At 42.6% G+C, this 16,438-nt stretch overlaps 2 protein-coding genes across 10 annotated transcripts in view; one reads left to right on the plus strand and one right to left on the minus strand.

Annotated features, from left to right (window-relative positions):
• The window catches only part of NUSAP1 (nucleolar and spindle associated protein 1), a 29,434-nt gene extending 28,006 nt beyond the window's left edge, over window positions 1–1,428 (minus strand). For all 8 annotated transcript variants that reach the window (XM_070239180.1, XM_014733837.3, XM_070239170.1 and 5 more), the window contains exon 1: window positions 1,061–1,428. In XM_070239180.1, coding sequence (XP_070095281.1) covers window positions 1,061–1,153 — 93 coding nt within the window. In that variant the 5' untranslated portion in view covers window positions 1,154–1,428. The remainder of the gene's footprint in view (window positions 1–1,060) is intronic.
• OIP5 (Opa interacting protein 5) lies at window positions 1,377–16,436 on the plus strand. Of its 2 annotated transcripts, XR_002800366.2 has the most exons (6): window positions 1,505–1,826; window positions 2,072–2,138; window positions 7,753–7,875; window positions 10,422–10,503; window positions 11,688–11,846; window positions 13,498–16,436. XR_002800366.2 is itself a non-coding variant. In XM_001503447.5 (5 exons), the coding sequence occupies exons 1-5, from the start codon at window positions 1,427–1,429 to the stop codon at window positions 13,591–13,593; spliced, it is 768 nt and encodes a 255-aa protein (XP_001503497.3). In that variant the 5' UTR covers window positions 1,377–1,426; the 3' UTR covers window positions 13,594–16,436. The 2 variants fall into 2 exon arrangements, 1 of the variants encoding a protein (XP_001503497.3); XM_001503447.5 differs by lacking the exon at window positions 11,688–11,846 and having other exon boundaries at window positions 1,377–1,826.
• The last annotated feature ends 2 nt before the right edge of the window (window positions 16,437–16,438 follow it).

The raw sequence follows: 16,438 nt of genomic DNA on the forward strand, positions 1-16,438 counted from the left end.
TCTGAAAAGTACTAAGAAATTATTCATGAAGATAAAGGACAGAGAAGGGATCTGAGGCCAAAGGGCCAAAATTAGCAAAGGGACAAAGATGGAGAAAGGTAGCAAGTGCTCAGGGACCAGTCCAATTTGGATGTAGCCTTGGATAAAAGATTCCAGTCAGCCTGCAAAAAGCCTAAGGGATTTAAGCTAAGGATTTAAGGCTTTCTTTATGAAGTATTGGGGAGCCATTAAGATCAGAGCCCAGAAATATCTCCAGACACTGCTTTATCATTCAACCCCAAGAGGTACCTGGGCACTGGTTATTTTGTTTAAACCATTTAAAAATATTTGTGATGGCTGATTTAGGCATTCACTCAGCATAAATACTACAGCTTGCAGAACAAATCTCGAGTATACATTAGTATTAGACAGGAAAATTCCACCAGAATCTAGTATAGAACGTCAATCCCAAATTGAATCCCCACATTTTCCCCCAACATTTTGCAGCCTCAGAGTCAAAGACCTCACCGGTTTTGAAACAGAACACTGCTACAACAGTGATCAATAAATGAACGCCCATACTAGATCAGGGCTAATTATAAAAATTTATCCACGGGGGTGGTCCCCTAAAACTCATCCTTTCTTCTAGGTCCCCCAATAAAGTAGCAAGAGATCTTGGGGCGCTATTACAGTTTACCGAAGTGTTACTGTTTGGAATTTCCCAGAAGCCAAGGCAGTTACTTCTGCGACTGCCTAACAATTAATCGGCATTGGACACAGCATTCCTTGAGCTTTCTGGGCCTGCATTTCCTAATTGATGCCTCGGGAAGTATCACAGAGTACTTCAATAAAACCAAACCAAACAAACCCTTTTGGAGCCGAGACCTATGTGAGCCCTTAGAAAAGTCAGTCTCAAAATAAGGTGACGACTATGGCTCCCTTTCCGTCTTGCAGAGTTGGAGGGACCGTCGTGAACCAAATCTACTGGCCCAGGGGCGGGCTCGGTCCCTTCCCACCGCGTCTCCCTAAGGCCGCTCGTCCCTACCCCTCCCGCCACCGGCCTGAGCCATCAGCCCCGTACCCTCAGGTTAGCCCGGAGGCCCAGACTCTTGGCCAAGTTCTGCAGGTCACTGTACTTGAAGGAGTCCAGCTCCTCCAGGGAGGGGACGGTCATCGCGTTCTGTAAGCCAGGCGACCACGCAGACAATCGACGCTCCGTTCAAATCTCTGGCGCCACTATAAACGTTGACCTCGCCGAGTTTTATAGACAGTTTAAATCAAGGGTGCTGCACTTCCATTGGTTAAAAATGCCTAGGAGGCGGGGTTTCCTGGCGTTGGCCAATAGAAAAGCTAAGCCTCCCTATTAGACGCACGTTCTTCCCCACCCCCACAACACGTAGGCGTCGAAGGGCGTGTCCAGGCAACGAGCGCGCCTCAGAGCCTCACGATGTCCAATGAGGACGCAGGAACAGTGCTTGGGGCGGGGCCTGGTGCCAGTTCGAAACGGAGGCGCCGCTGCAGGAAGATGGCGGCTCGGCCGCGGCGGCATCGCTCGCGGTATGCGAAGCTGCCCCGGGGTGACTTTTGTGAGGGCGCTAGGAAGGCGACGGACGAACCTTCCTTAACGACTTCCATGGAGTGGGACACGCAGGTGGTGAAAGGGTCCTCGCCGCTGGGCCCTGCAGGGCCGGGGGCGGAGGACCTGCCATCCAGCCCGCGGTTGCCGTCGTGGCTGCAGCCGGAGAGGTGCGCCGTGTTCCAGTGCGCGCAGTGCCACGCCGTGCTGGCTGACTCGGTGCACCTCGCCTGGGACCTGTCGCGGTCCCTCGGGGCCGTGGTCTTCTCCAGTGAGTGGGGGCGGCATCTGGGGAGGGCGGAGGAGGGCCGGAGAGGGTGTTCCCGCTTTTTCACCAGGTGGCGGAGAGCCGGCTGGAGAAGAAAACTGCATGAGAATTTGGAAGGAAATTAACCCCTTTGCTGGGGCTGGGGGCAACTTTTCTTGATTTTTGTGGTCATGATGAGTCTGAAGGGGAAGCGTTTTCCCTTTCAAGGCCTCACAGGTACTCATTCTGACTTGTGTTTGTGTTCCCAGGAGTCACAAACAACGTGGTTTTGGAAGCTCCCTTCCTAGTTGGCATTGAAGGTTTACTGAAAGGCAGGTATGTACTGAGACTTCTCGATCTGAGAATTCGCGATCGATTACCTATCCGTCTTTAGTCCTTGACTTAATGAGACCGAGCAGCGTGGAACCGACATGCACCAGTGTTCCTATCTTGCGCTAAAAGAAACGTTTATTCCATCCATTCACTGTATTTATTTATTTTGAGGAAGATTAGTCCTGAGCTACCATCTGCTGCCAATCCCCCTCTTTTTTTTTTAAATTTTTTGAGTTAATGATAGGTTACAATCTTGTGAAATTTCAGTTGTATATTATTGTCTGTCAGTCGTGTTGTAGGTGCAACCCTTCACCCTTTGTGCCCACCCCCCATCCCCCCTTTCCCCTGGTAGCCACTAATCTGTATTCTTTGTCCACAGGTTTAAAGTCCTCATATGAGTGGAGTCATACAGAGCTTGTCCTTCTCTGTCTGGCTTATTTCTCTTAACATAATTCCCTCAAGGTCCATCCATATTGTTGCAAATGGGACGATTTTGTTCTTTTTTATGGCTGAGTAGTATTCCATTGTATATACATACCACATCTTCTTTATCCAATCATCTGTTGATGGGCACTTAGGTTGCTTCTGCATCTTGGCGATTGTAAATAATGCTGCACCAATCCCCCTCTTTTTGCTGAGGAAGATTGGCCCTGAGCTAACATCTGTGCCCATCTTCCTGTTTTATATGTGGGACTGCCTGCCACAGCATGGCTTGATGAGCTGCGTATAGGTCCGTGCCGGGGATCAGAACTGGGGAACCTGGGGCCACCTAAGCGGAACCTGGGAACTTAACAGCCACTGGGCTGTCCCCCATTCAGTGTATTTAAAGGATGCTCCTTTTACCTCTTTGAGTCTGTTACGGAAACCGAAGTGGGTTTGCCTCTGGGCGAGTCAAATCAGACTCTCCACCAGAAGTAGTTGTGTCACAAAGTAAGGTGTATTTGCAGAAAATAGGAGACCATGCGGAATCACTTCCAGAGTCGAGGAGTCCCTGAACAAAGGGAAGCAGGGACCTTTTATTTCAGATGAGAAATGAATATTCAAAAAGGAGAAGTGGGCATTTACATGCACAGGCTTGGTTGGAAAACGTGCTTCCACTTACACTGCAGGTTATGGGAATAAGGCTTAAGCTCCTCCTGGAGAGATCTTAGCAATAAAAGTGAGGCAGAGGTCATAGGCGGAGCTCTCTGGTGAGGCTTGGTCTGGTTCATTGTGGTTGGTGATTGCATCTCCTTACCATAACAAAAGGGGAAAAAAATGATTTGGAAAAACAGTTAAATGCTTCCAAACCCACCCTTGAGTTCCTTGGGGCAGCTAGGCGGGTGACAAGTCTTGTTACAATCTTGATGTGTTAATGAAATGGAAAAGTTGTGTTTATGTGTAGCTTTTAAAATCTTTCTGAGGGTCACATCTCCATAGTGGCTTGTGCAAGTGCAGTGAGGCTTTCAGTGTACAGTGAGAATCACTGACTATAGACTACAATCCTTTGAGATAACTAGGACTTTTAATTTTGCGCTTACACTGGAGTTTGTGATAAGCTACAGCAGGACTAACTCTGCTGCAACCCTGGAAACTGGGGAAAAACACAAGTTGAATGATATGTACTTGAATACTGCCTGGTAAACTTTGCATCTTGCCTGTACCATGATTTATAAGTGACAACAAAGTACTCAGTGAATTTAGTATTACAAGGCTTCTCAATTTGTGTGTGTGTGTGTGTGTGTGTGAGGAAAATTCACCCTGAGCTAACATCCGTTGCCAATCGTCCTCTTTTTTTTTTTTCTTTTGCTTGAGGAACAGTAGCCTTGAGCTAACATCCAGGCCAGTCTTCCTCCACGTTGTATGTGGGACACCTCCACAGCATGGCTGATGAGTGGAGTAGGTCCATGTCTGTGCTGCTGAAGCAGAGCAGCAGAACCTTAACCACTCGGACACGGGGCCAGTCCCCAAAGCTCCTCAAGTTTGAGTGTTGTCTTTAACAGCCAGACAATTCATTCTGACCACAGTTTGGTTCTAAGTTTTAGGGGTAAAGTATAGGCATTCTTAGTTGCTTTACTCAGTAACCAGGAAGAGTTCTGTAGCCCCTCTTTCCCCACTGAAAGACACTAACTCCCTTCCTTATGGGAGTGTCCTTTTCCCACCCAAAGGGAACAGAGAGGGAAGGGCTGGTGGTCTGCTTGGAACTGGGTCATTTGGGGCCAGAGGCAAAAGCTCTCTGAATATCTCCTTAGGCCTGTGCCATCCAACACTGTAACCATTAGCCACATGAGCTGTTGAGCACTTAAAATGTGGCCATTCTGAATTGAGATGCTGTGAGGGTAGCCTTAGTACAAAAAAATTAATAATTTAAAAATGTTGATCACATGTCGAAATAATGTTCTTGATATATTGGGTAGCATAAAATATATTAAAAGTAATTTCATGTGTTTAAGAAATGTTTTTAATGAGACAAATAGAAAATTTAAAGTTACTTATGTGGCTCATATTGTTTTCCTATTGGACATTACTGATCTGATGGTTTATCAAACACTGGAGGGAAAGCCCCATGTTTCTGTATTTATGGAATAAGGAGAGCCACGGGACTTAGCAGTGATGAGGATTTTAGGCTGGTTAATTTTAAAACTGCAGATGAGAAGCAGGCTCCGAGGAGTGGAATTTGCTTGCCCTCTGATGAGAGACATTTGCATTTGTGAAGGAAATCTCCATGCCTCCCCCTCTGCACCAGGAGGAAGCGGGGATGGCCTTATCTCTGGAAACTCTTAATGGGGAAGGCAAGGACTTAAGTTGGTTACTGTCTGGCAACCTCATGTAACTGATTTAGGGTGGTGGCTTCTGGCCTTTACTTAATCCGATTTGATTCTTATCTAAAAGTTGTGAGACCACCCAATGGCCAGACCCCACCTACACTGATACCATTTTAACTTTTCTGCATGTTCTTTCCTTTGTCTTGTAAAGAGATGGCTCACATACCTATGCCTTAAATTTAGCCTTACTCTCCACCCATGTTGGCAGCAGTAGTGGGGGCAGCAGCAGCACCTCCTCCTGCCTGTGGGCCCTGTCCCCACGCAGCAGCTCTGACTGCCCATGGGTCCTGTCCCCATGCTATTCCACACTATTCTCTAAATAAAAGAGCACTACTGCCACATCTTAAGAGTCCAAAAAATGTTTCTTTCGACTCCTCGGCTCACCGACCCCACATCAGCAGGAAGAGATATGTTACCCGGAATTGGCTGTGCAGTTCTGGAGGGTGAAAAGTCCCAAGAGCTGCTGGAGACGGGAGAGGCAGTGGTTTAGTTCTAGTCTAAGGCGCAGGCCTGAGAACGGACAACCAAAGATGTAAGTTCCAGTCCAAGAGCCAGCAGACTCGAGACCTAGAAGACCTGACATTTCGGTTCAAGTCCAAAGGCAGGAAAAAAGACCAGTGTCCCAGCTCAGCGCAGTCAGGTGGGAGGACTCCCTGTTACTCATGAGAGGGTCAGCCTTTTGTTCTGTTCAGGCCTTTAACTGATTAAATGAGGGCCACCCATGTTAGGGAGGGCAATCTGATTAACTCACTACTGATTCAAATGGTAATCTCATTAAAAACACCCTCAGAAACACGTTGGGAATGATGTTTGACAGAATGACTGGGCACCCTGTGGCCCAGTCAAGTTGATACATAAAATTTAACCATCAGTTGTTAACTTGGCTCTCACATGCATATCCTAAAACCGTACTTAATCTCCAAATAAAGACAATAACAAGGTCATAATTCTGCCTAACTTGTTACAACCATCCTGTGCATAACTGAGTACACACTAACCCCTTCTCCACAAAAGGAGGTAAAGTCTTTAAGTGATGTTTACTTTTTCTTTGCTATCTCATAACTTAAATGCTATGATGTGAAATTAACAATACTTAAATACTATGATAAAAAGGCAGTACATCTTATATTACGTGATGAGGGAATAAGAGAGGGAAGAAGACAGACATAAACACACATATACATACCCACATATTTATAACAAAATAGGGAGGAAATACTCATGACGTTACAGTCCTCGCTTCTGTAACTCGTCCTGTGGTCATAGCTGGTGTTCGTAACTTCCTTCTTCCACTACCCGTTGTGTATTCCTTCTGCCTCCAGCAGGCATCCAGCTGGTCACAGCTCTTTACCTGGCGTGGTGATGCAAACCTTCATTCCTGAAGGACCTGAGCCATTAGCAGACTAATGTTCAATGAAATATTTGCTTTGTATTGCCTGCATAGGCATAATTTGGGGATTTCTTTACATTTTGCTCTGTGCCATACATTCGTTTCTGTGAGGTACTGTAGATACTGTGCTTTGTGTGATCTAATTAATTCCCACATAGGAATTAATTCAAATTAACGCAACTTTATTTCATGGCTCGCTTTTTGGTTACCGTATTCACAAAGATACAGTACTACATGTGTGGTGTGAGACTTCATTTACCAATAAATTTAGTATGTTTTATTGCTTGCTCTTTTTTAGTATCCATTGACATGAATCTTTCTTTTTTGCCCTGTGGCTTTTATACTCTATTAATAGAATTTTGATGCATAGCATATTATATTTATACAAATAACTTTTCCCTTACCAAACCACTTTAACGTTCCTTTCAGTACATGTCTGATGAAACATAATTTTTTCTTAAAACATTTCTTTGTAATATTTGGATATGGCTTATATATATATAGCAGCAAGTGGCTGGTAAGTGACCTACCCAAGTGGTATAACTAGAACTGAAATCAACATTTCCTGATCCTCATCCAGTAATCTTTCAGAGGATAAAGGAAAAGAAAATAGCTGGCTTGCTAGGGTATTAGAATTCCTTTCCTTTTCTTTTCTTTTCTTTTCTTTCTTTTTTCTTTCTTTTTCTTTCTTTTTGTCTGGGTAATTTTTTTAAGTTAATTTTTTGTAATATCTGCAAAAGAAAAGGCCTGATTTGAGTTCTATTAATAAATTGTTTAGTAAGCCCCAATCAACTTGATTAATATACTTCAACTGGAAATTGGTTTAATGGTAACTAATTTATTTGGTCATGTGTAGTTTTCTAGGTTTAAATGTTAATCTGATGAGTTACCTGTTTTTCTGCTTTTCAGATGTAAATTACTTTTCTCTATTGAACTGACAGTTGTACATCCGTGATTGCTTTTGTGGCTAGCATCCTCAAAGGTCTCTGCCATTTAAGGTGTGATTATATTAAAATCTGAGTTAACCTTTCTTTTTTTTTTTTGAGGAAGATCAGCCCTGAACTAACATCTGCTGCCAATCCTCCTCTTTTTGCTGAGGAAGACTGGCCCTGAGCTAACATCCGTGCCTATCTTCCTCTACTTTTTTATATGTGAGACGCCTACCATGGCATGGCTTGCCAAGCTGGTGCCACGTTCACACCTGGGACCTGGGATCTGGGCTACCGAACTCCGGGCTGCCAAAGTGGAATGTGCGCACTTAACTGCTTTCCCACCAGGCCAGCCCCATGAGTTAACCTTTTCTGACATTTCTTCAGTCTCATTCCTGTTATAAGTGTAGTTTTTAGGAGTGCGTTCAGAGACTGATGATTTTGTCTTTGTTCTCTTATTTTCTTTCTAACCCATATTCTGGTTTTATTCCCAGCACTTACAACCTTTTATTCTGTAGTTCCTGTGGGATTCCCATTGGTTTCCATCTGTATTCTACCCATGCTGCCCTGGCCGCCTTGAGAGGTCACTTCTGCCTTTCCAGCGACAAGATGCTGTGGTGAGTAGACTTAGGTATTCGTTATCAAATAAATTTTAAAAGATCTTCCAGAAAAGGCAGAATATTTATATCAAAGAAGATGCTAGAGCCAGGCACTGTCTTTTACAAAAAAGATGGCAGTGGGACCAAAATATAATCTCATAACATTATGATAACTTTAGATGCCTTAGAATCATACCATGTCTTAATAATCATACCATGGAATAATTGAGAGGATATTCTTTCATTGTAAAAACTTCTGGAAGGTAGGCTTTTGCAAAATAATGTAGTGGACACTTTTTGGGTTTGTGCCCAGCTCCTGTCGCCCCGCCATAGGCTGTGGCCATGTTTGTATCATGAGATACCACTCCCAGGTGATGGCATCAAGAATGGATGCCTGACCTAAGCTAAGCCAATCAGGCTTTCTACCCTAGGAATTTGAAAGAAAGACCCAGAGGCGTAGGTCATTTGTAGATGGTCTGGTTGAAGTTGGGACATAAAAGCTGTAGCTGGGTTTAGGGTAGCGATTTTCTGTTATGCATGTAGATGCAGAGAAAGAAGAGTGAAGCAGATACGCAGAGAAAAGTGAAAAATAAGGACCATGTGGCCTCACAGAGTCAGAAAAAGTACACTACTGGCTGTTCCTTCTCCTGAATTACTTTGGATATTTCTTTACCTTCCTAGTAAATTCTGCATTTTACTTAGGCTTTTTTGTTTATTATAACAAACTGAAGCATCCAACAAAGTCTTTTCTTGACCATTAAAAACAAAAAATCAAAAATAGCCATGATGACCTAGTTTGTGCCAGAAGTTGTACTTATCTCACTCAGTTCTTAATATAAGAAAATTGGGGCTCAGAGAGGTGGAGGAGCTGAGATTTGAATCCATGTTTTAACTCCAAAGCTCATTTTCTTTTCATAAAACAAAGTTTCCTTTTTCTGTCTCTTTTTTTTTTTTTTAAAACCTTGGCACCTGAGAAGGCATCTGTTGCCAATCTTCTTCTTTTTTTCTTTTCTTCTTCTTCTCCCCGAATCCCTCAGGACATAGTTCATAGTTGTAGGTCCTTCTAACTCTGCCATGTTGGCCGCCACCTCAGCGTGGCTTGCTAGGCGGTGCTAGGTCCGTGCCCAGGATCCGAACCAGCCTGGACCTCTGAACCAGAGCGTGTGAACTTCACTTGGCCATGGGGCCGGCCTCCTTTTTCTCATTTGATGTGCTTAGATAAGTGTTTCTAGCTGAGTTATGGATGACTAAACAAACTTAGAAATAAAGCCCCTCCTTTACCCTGAGGTTGTTCTGTGTGCATTAGGTATACCATTTGTTGTTCTCTGCAGATTTTCAATAGGAAATATAGACTTAGATGGATTGATATTTTACTCTTAATTTCTAGTTTCTTTTTAAATAATTTCTATTTAGAATTAAGTTTAAAGAGGGAGGAAAGAAGTATGCCTAAATGTGTGCATTAGTAACCTCAAATCTTTTTTAGAAACAGTTATAAGTAATTGTTCCAGCAGACCTATAATTGAGTTTTTGCTTAAGGAAGTAAGCTTTGTAACAAAAATTTTTAATGTAAATTTGAAAAGCATTGTGGGATTTTAAGTAATTTCTTAATCTTTAAAATAAGGGCTTGGACTCAAAGGTTGGTATATTCTTCTTGATTAAGTAGAAATTAGTAAAGTATAGGTAGCATGAGTCTTGGAAGATAATAAATCTATGTCTATGTGTATCAGTTAGAATGAATTTGGTTGCTGGTAACAGAAAACTTGACTAACAGTGGCTTTAATAAGTGAGGAGTGGGGGCAGTTGGCCACTCTAGGAGTCTTGTGGTGGCTCAGTCGTGACAGTGCTCTGAGTCAGCATCTCTGGCTCTCTTGGCCTTTTCCTCTTGGATGCAAGATGGCGGCTGCAATTATAAGCATTATATCCATAGATAGTAGCATCTCCAACTGGAAGGAAAAGGATATGGAAAGTGTGGGAACCCGGGGAATGGTCTCCTTTTACCAGCAGACATTTCCTTATTATTGGCCAGAACTATGTCACATGGTTGCTGGTCACCTTAAGCTGGGAGAGCAAATATGTGACAATAGGGAATAAGGTTGCCACAGTTGGCTTAGAACAGCTATGATTCATTTCTTAGGACTGCGCACACTGCTGCCCTACACAAAATCTGGGTTCTGTTCATAAGAAAGAAGTGAAGAATGGCTACCTAGTAGGCAACCAATGTATTTGTCACAATGCGATTACTTCTAACTGTGCTACAAGATCTGGTGGAGTGTGACACTTAAACTCATCGTGATTTTTCATATGACCCTAGTTTTTGTCTTCAGTTTGTCCTGGGATAATTTTGTCTCATGTATTCCTGGCTGGCAAGGGGTGGGACGAGACACTGAGTCTCTCTGATGATTTGTTAATTGAGAATTTGTTTTTTCTACAAAATACATTATGAATTTTGAAACGGAAATCGATAAGAAGGCCCTCTTTGCTTGACAGATACTGTCAGGCAAGTTTGGTTCATTGATAATCTTAACTGTGGTATGGAACTAATATTTTCTCTATTTTCTATCTAGCTACCTCTTAAAAACAAAAGCAATAGTGAATGCATCTGAGATGGATATTTACAACGTACCTCTACCAGAAAAGGTTGCAGAGGTAAGGTTTCATGATGGTTGTGTGTTTCCTTTAATATAGACAACTCTTGATAATTTCTACCAATGAACTTAAGAGCATTTAAATGGTGTGACACTCCAATAACCTTTATACTTGGTTTGGCATTCCTTATTGACTTTATGACACAAAGCAAAATATTGAAGCCATATGCAAAGTCTAGTTCAGGAGGAGGTGGAAAGCTGCTCAGCTCCTGCATTCCTGTACTCTCTTCTCTGTGCTGGGAGTGGACACCATCGTCTTTTGTAGATCTGTCCTCTTTGCAAGCACCTTATGCTTAGTTATCTCAGAGGAAAAAGTAGTAAAACAATCATTAAGAATTCTTACTTAAATGGGTTTTACTAGTGGTTGATGGCTTTGAGTTGAAGAGGGCAACTTTGTTTTGGTAGCCTGCGAACTCATTCTGAATAGAAACTGGCCCATAGCTTTACTACCTTCAGAAGAACAAACTTAGAATTTAGTGTTGGTTTTGTTTTTAGTAGCATTAATAGTTTATTCCTTGCTAATTACACATTTGGTAACCAGTGGCATTTATTTTTCAGTTTAAGTACTTTTTAGTACAGGGGAACAGTGATTGCTTTTCCCCCCCATAATTAACCAAGCTCATGAAACCATGTTCCAAGTCAGGAGTTGGCGAACTTTTTCTGTAAAGGACCAGATGACAAATATTTTAAGCTTTGTGACCATTCAGTCTCAGCTACTCAAGTCTGCCATTATAGTGTAAGAGCAGCCATAGACAATGTATAAACAAAGGGGTTTGGCTGTGTTACAATAAAACTTTATTTACAAAGATGGACAGCCGGCTATCCTGCAGTTCATAGTTTGCCAACCCTTGCCCTAAGCTACTGAGGTGATGAGGGGTGGTCAGTAAATATTGTGATTAAATAATTGGTATGGGGGGCCGGCCCAGTGGTGCAGCGGTTAAGTTTGCACGTTCCACTTCAGCGGCCTGGGGTTTGCTGGTTCAGATCCCGGGTGTGGACATGGCAGCGCTTGTCAAGCCATGTTGTGGTAGGCGTCCCACATATAAAGTAGAGGAAGATGGGCACAGATGTTAGCTCAGGGCCAGTCTTCCTCAGCAAAAATGAGGAGGATTGGCAACAGATGTTAGCTCAGGGCTAATCTTCTCAAAAAAACCAAAAAAAATTGGTATGGGCAATAACTTTCAGAATGGTGGCCTGAGAAGCTCCATGGACTCCCCTCCCCAGCAAAACGGCCATAACTGGAGAAAGTTATAAAGAAAACAACCATCTTAAGTATGTGGAAATTTTCCTAAAGGCATAAAGCAAATGAAGAGACATTTACTCAAGAAAATCTCCTAAACCCTGGTAAGAACAGTGGAACCCTATGGCATTTCAGCCACATCTTGCTCCCTCCCTCCCACGCCCCTCCAGCTCAGAGGGAGAGAGGCTCCATCTGGGAAGATATAGCCAAGAACACAGGGATCTTTTTCCCCCAGCTACCAGAGGAGGGCTGTTTTTTCCCAGGAGGGGTAGGCTCCCAGCATCTCTCATTGGAAGCTCAATTCCAGGCAAGAACAGCCATTTGTAGTGTGCAAGCTCTGCCACAGGCATAGTAGCTAATAGTACTGGGAACCCATTCACCCTTGCCCCCCTTGCTCACAGGGCAGAGGTTTCTTGCTGGCAGAGGCAAGCTGAGAAGACCAGAAGCTGCCACCTCTGCCTAGCACCCTGTTTGTAAAAGGGGCGTCATTCTGAGAGACACTACCCCCACACCCAGCTTGGGAGCCCAGGTTAAGAGGCATATTGTAAAAGCAGAGCTCTGGAGCTCTCCCAAGGGAGCTGACATTGTTTGAAACAGTGTAGGGATGTTCAAGGGTGCTGCCCAAAACAATGGAGATTTTGGTGGTATGCAATTAAGAGGAAGCTGATAGTTCCAGACAGCAAGAAGCTAAACCATAGACTAGTTAGAAGTTTATAAGAGAGAATCAGGGAAGTAAACAACTAAGAAGAGTCCTCCTGGGGTTGGAACAAAAAAAGACTGGCCTTAATTTAGACTACCCCTACAAAGGAGTCTGAATTTGGATTAGACTGTGGAGCAATTTATGTCTCAGGTCATTGTCATAAACTAGAGCAATCAGCCAGCATTAGCGAGGCTAACAGCTGGGTGTGATACCAACAGCAGTGGTAGACAGCTTACACAGATCAGAGAAGGGGACGGTCAAAAGAGAGCCTTGCTAAAACTGCTATCACCCTGGGTGACTGCACAAGCCCTAGGCTGTGTCCTCTGAGGAGTGGCATCAGAGGCTGCACGTTGTGGGGGAAATAGACAGCAGTAGAAGTCTAGCCAACTCACTGAACAGATAAGCAGACAACCACCAAGAAGAGTGGTGGTGTTAGCATCCAGAGTTGCTACAATATATTATCTAAAATGTCTATTTTTCAATAAAAAATTAGACATACACAGGATAAGAAACTGGCATCAGAAACTGCCTTCGGAAGGCCCAGCTGTTGGACTTAGCACACAGAGCCTTCAAAGCAGCTATGTTAAATATGTACAAAAAACTTTAGCTTACTTTTGAAGACCATTAGCAAAATATTGAAGAAAGAAAGGCATTTGTTACTGTAAACAAAGAAAAAAAGTTAGATTTTTCCACTGGAAGAGGAGGGGAAGGCTAGTTGGCGTTTCTGTGTCCACAGGCTCTTACCCTGCTTTATTCTTGTCTTCCTTCCCAATTTCTGGAGTTTCAACCTGGTGATAAGGGGTAGGAGGGAGGGAGATGGGAAGCAGTGATGCTCAGCAATGGCTGGTCTTTTTTCACATGAAACTTTATATTTAAGGATCTTGTGTTCTAGATTTGTTGTATAAAGTTCTTTCAGAAAGAGAACAAATGTGTTCATGAAGTGTGTTGAGACATTGCCAGCTCCCAATCAATAGCTTAAATTTGAAGTAGCTTCCAGAACTAGCAAATAGAGTTAAGCTTAAGATGCCCTGAAGTCTATATATTTCTCTTCCCAGCTGAAGGAGAAGATAATGTTAACACATACTCGCTTAAATGCACTGATGACAATTCTGAAGGAAGTGACTCCCGGCCAGTCCAAGCCAGAAAACTGATCCGACCAGAGCTTGAGTATCAGGGTCAGGCTTTCCTGCTGTCTTCAACAACACATGCTTTTTGATCATTTCTCAAGAAAGATCGACCTCAAGAATGGATGGCAAATGTGGATTATTCTGTTTACCTCCGGACTGATTTTCCAAATGATTTGTGAAGCTATTTCTAGAAGATGAGAAACTAAGGAGACTTCTGTCCAGGTTTCATAGCTATTTGCCTTAAGAACTTATTGTAGCTTCTTATCAAGTTTATAATACTTATTTCTGGAAACATCTTCAACTGCAAATTTAGGGATTAAAAGGCAGTGTCCCATGAGTGCTCTGATCTGAAGATGCGTGGTTGGTTTGAAAAGAGTTGTACTTAATGTTACTACTATTATTCCTACATGGGACAGTTGTTATATGAATACTGAAAAGTCATTTTTTTTGTATGTTAAATACAGGTACATACATATTCTGTAAGTTAATATTCAATAAGTTGACTGGATAATATACAAGTTCTCTTCAGTTGCAAGCTGAGCTTGACAGGGTATTAATGAAGCAATGATAAAACATCAAACATTGATAGAAATGCTGTTTTTTCATATTTTGCTTTACATAGCATTTGGCTCAGTAGCTTATCATATTATTCATTTAATAAATACAAGGTATTATGCTAAGCTGCTGGGGATAAACGGTAAGCAGAAACAGCCACTCTTCTATCGTAGTTTATAATCTTGTCGGAAATGGACATTCAGATAAGCACCTGAAGACATGTAAACTTATGACTGCAGTGAGGGTTTTGAAGAAAAGGGACATGGAGATGCAAGCACAGATAGCACGTAACTGACGTGGTCTGGGGGTCAGGGGAGGCCTCTGAGGAAGGGAAGTTTCAGCGGTGGTGGGAAAGACGAGGAGTTAATTAGGCGATGGAGGGAACAGCCTCTGCGCTGTGAGACCCTTAAGAGAAGGCCTGCAGGAGTTGCAACATTGGTCAGAAACCAGAGCGAGAAGGCCTTACTGGCCTCCTGAAGGATGTTTCTTTTTATTCCAAGAACCATGGGAAGCCCTTGAAGAATTTTAGAGGAGGAGGCCTATGACAGGATCAAATTTTCTTTTTTCAGAACCTCGTGGTTGTCCTGTGGGGAATAGGTGGGAGGGGCTGGCACTAGCACAATCAAGGGATGATCTAGTCGAGTGGTGGTGCAGAGAGAAGGCAACTTGGTCCAGGTGAGCTAGCAGATGTTTTTTATAGCAGATTCTTTCCCTTTTATACTGCATAAAGAATATTTTCCTTTAAAATATTTTAAACTGGAGAAAATTCTGGTTTGCTTAATGCTTTGGGGTTGCAAAATTTTGGTCCTGTAAGCAAGGGTGAAGACTCTGGCAACAAACAGTACCAGAAAAGTTCTTAGTTACTTTCTGCTCCTAAAGAATAGGACTGAATAAAGTAGTTCTATATTGAATCATCCACACACATTTTATTGTGTGTAGGCATGTCTGCCTCAACGTATTTCCTTTCTTTATCTAAATTAAAAAACTTATGTCAAAACAAAACAAAGGCCAGCCCTGGTGGCCTAGTGGTTAAGTTTGGCACACTCCGCTTTGGAGGCCTGGGTTCAGTTCCTGAATGCAGAACCACACCACTTGTCTGTCAGTGGCCACGCTGTGGCACTGGCTCACATTTAAAAAAAAAAAAAAAGAGGAAGATTGGCAACAGATGTTAACTCAGGGTGAATCTTCCTCAGCAAAACAAAACAAAAACCTTATATAGCTATTTCCTTTAACCTCTGGATTTGCCATTTTGGTAGACTTTCAGTAGAAAATGAAATGCTTGAACTTGACATCAAATTAAGCTGGCTGGTTCTTTCTTTTCCTTTTTCTCCCCAAATCCCCCCAGTACATAGTTGTATATTTTCAGTTGTGGGTGCTTCTAGTTCTGGCATGTGGGATGCCGCCTCAACATGGCTTGATGAGCAGTGCCATGTCCGTGCCCAGCATCCGAACAGGCGGAACTCTGGGCTGCCGAAGTGGAGTGTGCAAACCTAACCACTTGGCCACAGGGCCATGCTGGCTGGTTTTAAATAGATTTGTTTTCCTCCATAGCATGCTGGGAAGTGAGCAGACACTGGGGCCAAACTATTTGGATTCACATTGTGGCTTGGGTACTTAATAGCCATGAACTTGAAGAGTTTACTTAAACTCTTCTTGTGATATAAGGATTAAAAAATATCTGGGGCTAGAGTGAGGATTAAGAGTTCATGAATACATCTGATGTAATCAGACCAATGCTTAGCACGTAAATGGTGCTCAATAAATACTAGCTATTATAACCTTCGTGCAGGTGAATATACACCTATAGACATAAAGGCAATTATAGTTTTCATATTATTCTGCAACCTGCTTTTTGCACAAATGTCATGGACAACTTTCTATACTATACCAGCCCATACACAAATTATTTCATTTGTTTTAACACCTGCATATGATTCAATTATGTGAATATATCAAAATTTAACCATTCTTGTATTGGATCTTTGTACATATCTTTGCATATCTGTACCGATACTTATGTAGGAGTGATTCCTAAAGAGGGACAAAGTCAAAGGGCACGTACATTTACAACTTTGGTATTGTGCTTTCCATAAATATTAGGCTGATTGATACAAATGGTTGACTTTTACAAGCTTTAGGTGGTATAAGAGCTCGTCTGGAAGTCTAAGAGACATCAGTGAGAGACTGGCTGATAGTAACAGATTCTAAGACTACTACAGTTTGATACCATTTAACATTGTATATGCGTTGAATAAAAGTATTTTCAAAATTCCATGTAGTTATAAGAACAATAAAATTGCATAGTAAATGTCCC

Source organism: Equus caballus, chromosome 1 (genome assembly GCF_041296265.1).
Source record: "Equus caballus isolate H_3958 breed thoroughbred chromosome 1, TB-T2T, whole genome shotgun sequence".
Lineage (NCBI taxonomy): Eukaryota > Metazoa > Chordata > Mammalia > Perissodactyla > Equidae > Equus > Equus caballus.